Raw genomic sequence first — 6,425 nt, forward strand, 5'->3', positions numbered from 1 at the left:
CTCTCCGGGTGGTGAGTAGGAGTTAGGAAGTTGTGTGTGTGTGTGTGTGGGGGGGGGGGGGGGGAGGGGGGGTAATTGGTGGAAGTGCTTTCTCCTTTACATTTACCCCTTTGTGATGTGGTGCCCTTTGTGATGTGGGCCTTTGTGATGTGGTGGCCAAGCTTATGGTCCTGAGCTGGATGGTGAGTGCCTTGGGGGCAGGGCCTCTGCCCAAGCTTTCTGTGACTGCCACTGTGACAGCACAATGTCTGTCTGCAGAGGCAGGCACTCAGGAAATATCATTGGACAGAAGGATTCAGAGCAAACTGCTACCCAGAATGTCAGCTGCCAAGAGGTTCTGGTGGAACTGAGTTAGGGCACATAGTTGGGGCCTGGGAGCTGGCCTATCTGGCCACTCTCTCCAGGGCCTTTTGTGCAACCCCTTCTACCAACTGGGGCACCTCAGCTCAGCCGAGAGTAGAGGTATCGAGAAATATTTCTCTACCCAAGCTTCCTCTCCCAGTTCCCAAACTTAGAGGCCCAGCATAGGGCCTAGAATTCACTGAAGCTTGGTGGCTGCTTGTTCAACAATCTATCAGTCATCATGGATCATCGAAGCCGATCTCGCAGCAGAGGCCTGAGCCGAATCCCTGGGGCTCAGACCCGAACCCCCAGTGCCCCACTCCCCTTGCATGTGGAACAGGAGGCCAGGGAAGGAGAAGAATGGGAGCAGGGAGAGCTCGCTCGTCAGAGGACTGTTACCCACACGGCCTTGGCAAGTGAAGGGTTGGCAGACAGTGTTATGATTTCCAAGCCAGCACCTTATTGGGAAGGAACTGCTGTGATAAATGGAGACTTTAAGGAGCTCAAGTTAACTGATTATCGTGGAAAATACCTGGTTTTCTTCTTCTACCCACTTGATTTCACTTTTGTGTGTCCAACTGAAATTATCGCCTTTGGTGATAGAATTGAAGAATTCAGATCCATAAACACAGAAGTGGTGGCCTGCTCTGTCGATTCCCAGTTTTCCCACTTGGCCTGGATTAACACCCCGAGAAGGCAAGGAGGACTTGGGGCACTAAAGATTCCACTCCTTTCCGATTTGACACATCAGATCACAAAGGACTATGGCGTGTATCTGGAAGACTTGGGCCACAGTCTTAGAGGTCTCTTCATTATCGATGACAAAGGGATCCTAAGACAGATGACTCTGAATGACCTTCCTGTGGGCAGATCGGTGGATGAGACGCTGCGTTTGGTCCAAGCATTTCAGTTCGCCGATAAACATGGAGAAGTCTGCCCTGCTGGCTGGAAACCTGGGAGTGAAACAATAATTCCAGATCCAGTCGGAAAACTGAAGTATTTTGACAAACTGAACTGAAAATACTTCCTCAGGCTATGATGCTTGAATGCTTTCAATAAAGAACAATTAAAAAAAAAAGTTTAAGGTTCTTACTCAAATTTATGGCCAACCAGGAAAGATACAATCCCCTTCAGTGAAGGAGAATATCAGTCAGCAAGGGAAACCCCCGGAGGCTACCCGCTAACATTTTCCACTAATTTTTATAAATTCCCAGGACCAGAGAAATGGGCAGTTCTGCTTCTGACTCTAGAAACTTCATAAATGGACAGAAGATGACATCTAGTTCAAGGTCACAGGCTTATCAAATACTGACTTCCTATTTTATTTCTCAACCCAAATAATTCCTAGATTTATAGAAAAACTCGAGGCCCAGTGCATGAAATCTGTATAGTTGGGGGAGAGGGAGAGGTGGGGGGAGGGAGGAGGGGTCCCTTAACCCAGCCTCTGCCTTCTCAAAGTCCAGGAGCCCTTGGGAAATGTCCAGCAGACAGACATCCTTAGTGCTACTGAGGCGGGAGAGGCCCTCACCACTGCATCTGCGCTCACCAGCCATAGTCTGGCTTCTGGCTGAGTGTCGCTCCCCCTGTGGGAGCACACAGACCACCAGGGAGCAGCTTCTGCATTGAGCAGGATCAGGCTGAAACCAGCTCTTCGACATCTCCTAAGGGTCCTGTATTGCGAGAGGGCACAGGGACCCCACCAGTGCATGCTTGGAATAGGGGAGGGATGCAGAAGGTTGGCCCACAGGGGAGGGACTATGGAAGGGCTCCAGGGCTTGTCCAGCCTATCTCGCTCAGTCCAGATCGCTGGACCCCAGCAGCAAGCTAACCTATCAGTTGGAGCGTCTGCCCCATGGTGGTCAGTGTACGTCATAGCGAACAGTTGAGTGGCCTTAGCATATTATTAGCATATTACGCTTTGATTGATTGACCAGATGACCAGAAACTTAGCATATTGGGCTTTTATTATACAGGACTTTGTTCACCAGACAGTATACATGTGAGTAGCATCTACATAATGCCTATGATATAAAAAAAAAAGTCCCAAATTGAACCATATGAATCTCTCCTTATTAAATTCTCTCAGAGATATTTAAGTTCTAGTACAAACTCTTTCTTTGTTATCATGAAGAAAATAAAATCTCTCTTCCCTTGGGGAAATTAAAGTCCTAGAGAAATTGGAGTTCAGAAGTCTCACTTTAATTTTCTCATTCTGCCCAGTCCTTGCTAGAGACAGCCTGCCTGTGCTGATTGTGTTTACTTCCCTGAGCATCCCTCTGTCCCCCCCTCTCTCAGATCCTTGCCCTTCTCTCTGCCCTCGGAGGCTGGTCCCTGGGAACTGTATTACTGGAGCTCCCTCACTAATTGGTTTCTTGTCCATTCAGCAAATGAGAGCCACTAATAGGAGATTGGTAGGTTGAAAATATTTCTTCCCGCTTCTACCCCACTTTGGGACACACTATGGCAGTAATAGTGTACTTAAATAACTACAGACTTTGTCTAGAAGCCCCTTCTCCCCAGTTCTAGCTCTCATGGTGCTAAGATAGTCCTTTTTCCTCTCTTTTTTCTTTCTTCTTATTAGTTAAGGGTATTACCAGGTTTCTGCTGTTACCAGCCATGGGTGCAACAACCCTGCTGATTCCCTAAATTCTGTCCAAATCTCTGAAAGTCTAATTAAGGCATCTTCCTTTGAAACATCAGAGTTGCATCCTGTTTCCTGCTGTGACCTTGACTTCACACTGACATACCTGGCATCAGGCAGCTGGGTAGAGTGGTCCCTCTCCAACAGCACCAATCGGTTGTCTTCCACCAGAGTGGATAGAATCATTTCAGCACCTGCACTGCTGAAATAATTCCAACTTCAAGTCTCATCAGTTCCACTTTCCCAAAGTTCCAAAGGGGAGGAGGACATATGGAAGCCATAGCACCAATCCTAGACTCATCCCATTTAGTTACAACAATAGCATTTTCTAAACAGGAGTGCTGTTTCCAGATGCAGGGCTATTACAGTCTCCAGCCCCACATTGCTGCTGCCAGCTGTCGACACTAACACAGAGGAAGTGCTATCTGGGGGAGGAAGGTAGGCAAGAAAGCAATAGAGAAGGGAAAATCTGCATTTCAGCTTCCCTGGGATGCCAGTGGGGATTATCAACAATGCTACCCATCAAATGCCCATCTTCTCTATTCCGGGTAAAGAAAAGGACTCTACTTCCTGCTCTCTTGCAGTTGGGTGGGGTCTTGTTGCATAGTTCAGCTAGAGAATCATGAGTAGAAATGACGGAAAATGTGTGTCTATTTGTGGCTGAACATTTAACACCTGGCACGTGACTCCCCAGAGCACTCTTTCCTTCTGCCCAGTAGTGGACAGTTTACCAGCCAGGGCCTCTGAGTGACTCTGATGAGCAGAGCACGTAGTTTAATTCGACCTGAATATGAAGTACGAGAGAACAGTCCTTGAGCCACCAGAACATGGAGATTGTGTATTATAAATCACGCAATAAATATTTGTGACAAAATACCTTTAACAACGTAGAAGCCCAGTAAACTCAATGATCTTTACCACTTGCTTCCTTCCTAAGCCCTGCAGATGCCCAACTTAAACTACAAAACCTGTGCCTAGCTTATGCTGCAAAAACCTAGGGAAATGCACAGGACCTCCCCATGCTCTAAATTGTTATTCCTTGGGTCCCCCAGGGCTTGGTTGATTTTATTATTCCAAAGGCAGCACCCAAATCCCTTTCCTCCACCAGTTTTTCTGCAGCATCAATTCCCATGAAGAAGCAAAAAAAATCCTGAGCAGCATTTGAGAATGAGTCTTGGAGATGAGGGAGGAGGAGTTGTGAGAGCAAAAGCTCTTCTACCTAAAGATTAAAGGGCTTCTTTTAAAATGGCATTTGCTCTGCCCAGGGAGAGCCCTGCCCTCAATATTTGGAGTGAGGTTACCCAGCTGAAACTTCTTATATGCGCAGCCACTTTCACAATCTAATGTTAATGTCCCAGAGTGAGTATCCCAGGGTCCAAGGAAAGGTATTTCTAAGGTAGGCCAAGAAAAAAAAACATCCAAACTTATTTTAAAATCCCAAACCAATGATACACAAGAGAGCTCAGCCTTCTATTACAGTGCATGGCTCCCAAATTCCGTGAATGTACTCACTTGATCTATCAGGACTACCCATGTGTTATTAGTAGAAGGGGCGGAGTGTAATAGCATTTGATGGTATTTCCATGTGACTCCAGAATGTCAGTCATCCCTCCAGGTCACAGTGCCTTAGAGAAGCACAGGAACACGAGCTGAATTAGAAAGCAATCACTGTTTGATGATTCGCTAGGCTAGGACCACCTCCTTTTGATATTTAGTCTTTGATAAAGCTAGGTAGGAGGTCTAAGAAGGCAGAGTTGCCAGCTTCCATTGTGTCTCAAAATGATTCCCACCTCGTAGTATTCACACTCTTGTGTAGTCCCCTCCCACTTTGTATCAGGGTTGCTCTGTGTGACCATGCAAAAGTGATGGCATGCCACTTATGGAACTAGATTACAGAAGACACAGCAGTTGCTCTTTTGGGTTCTCTCTCCCTTGTTGATCCCTGGGATCTACCTCTTGGCACTGGGAAAAGCCAGTTGCCATGTGTTTTGAACACTCAGAGAGCCCCTGTGGAGAGGCAAAGAAGCCCTCATTTCAACAGCCTGGGAGGAACCAACACCCAATGAGTGAGCTTGGGAGGTCTTCTAGCCAGAAGACACCTGATGCTCAAACAACAGGTTGACTGCAGCCCTTAGAGCCAGAATCACCATACTAAACCACTCCTGAATTCTTGCCCCTTGAAACTGTGGAAAATAATGTTCCTTTTAAGATGCAGACTTATGGAGGACTTTATTACATATCCATAGATAATTAATAAAAGGCCAATAGCTCTGTGAATCATGGAACCTCCCCAAATTTCTGGTGACCTGCATTGTACCGGAACTTGAAGCAACATTCAACCTAGGGTATGCATTATGGGGTTCAAGGCTAGGGCCATGGGCGCAATTAACAAGGCCAAGTGACCAATGCTTTCTTTTGGAGGGAGCAGAGGGGCAAGGGGATAGGGAGGAAATAGTTACAGAAACATATTTATGATGGAAACAATGGGCTTGAGATTTACTTTCACTTTCACACACGTTTCAGTTAATTATCTGTGTAATTTTTTGTTGGCTGGGCTGGGCTTGGGTCATTCCGGTCAAGGGCAAGTACATTGGTTGCGGGCACATCTCCAGTAGGGGGTGTGCAAGAGGCACAGCCAACACCTCTGCTTCCTTGTTCCCAAATACACCTGCCTGTGTGCATAGATCCAGAATGTGCAGCTTTGCTTTGTAACCAGGATAGCTATTTGGCTGGAGAGGAAAGCCCAGGGAGCAGTGTAAACTAGGAAAATAAGAAGTCTGAGTTCTGTCTGTCCCTATAGTGAGTGAGAGAGGCTAGACCTGCTCCTCAGGAAAGACTGTGGTACAGAGAGTGAGGCTCTGAGCCCAAGGAGAACCACTCTGGAGTTGAAGAAGCAGCTGTCTCCCTCTTCCTGCTATAACCCAGGAACTCAATTATCTCCAGGATGGAAAAGCCAACTGCATGCCCTGCATGCGTACCAATGAGGTGATGTTGAAGCATAGTAATCCCTCCTTTGGAAAGCTGCTGTTTGAAACTGCTGTTTGAACTACTATGTTATTCTTAGTCTCTTAGTCTGTAGGTCAACTCTGTTATTTTTAGACTGTAAAATAACTTTTTTTTTTGTTTGAATAGAAAAGATAAACTTAATTATCTGACCTTGCAAGTTAGCCATCTAACTGATCCACTGGTACTTTTTTTTTTAATAAATATATTTTATTGATTTTTTACAGAGAGGAAGAGAGAGGGATAGAGAGTTAGAAACATCGATGAGAGAGAATCATCGATCAGCTGCCTCTTGCACACCCACTACTGGAGATGTGCCCGCAACCAACGTACATGCCCTTGACCGGAATCGAACCTGGGACCCTTCAGTCCGCAGGCCAATGCTCTATCCACTGAGCCAAACCGGTTTTGGCTGATCCACTGGTATTGATGCCAGGTG

General features: G+C 46.5%; 1 protein-coding gene across 1 annotated transcript; it reads left to right on the top strand.

Annotated features, from left to right (window-relative positions):
* Positions 1–583: 583 nt before the first annotated feature.
* On the top strand, positions 584–1,360 carry LOC311625776 (peroxiredoxin-4-like; the record flags this gene model as incomplete). Its single annotated transcript, XM_084890366.1, has 1 exon — positions 584–1,360. The coding sequence occupies one exon, from the start codon at positions 584–586 to the stop codon at positions 1,358–1,360; it is 777 nt and encodes a 258-aa protein (XP_084746492.1).
* Between the last annotated feature and the right edge of the window lie 5,065 nt (positions 1,361–6,425).

This window comes from Pipistrellus hanaki, assembly GCF_964339955.1.
Source record: "Pipistrellus hanaki genome assembly, chromosome: 7".
Lineage (NCBI taxonomy): Eukaryota > Metazoa > Chordata > Mammalia > Chiroptera > Vespertilionidae > Pipistrellus > Pipistrellus hanaki.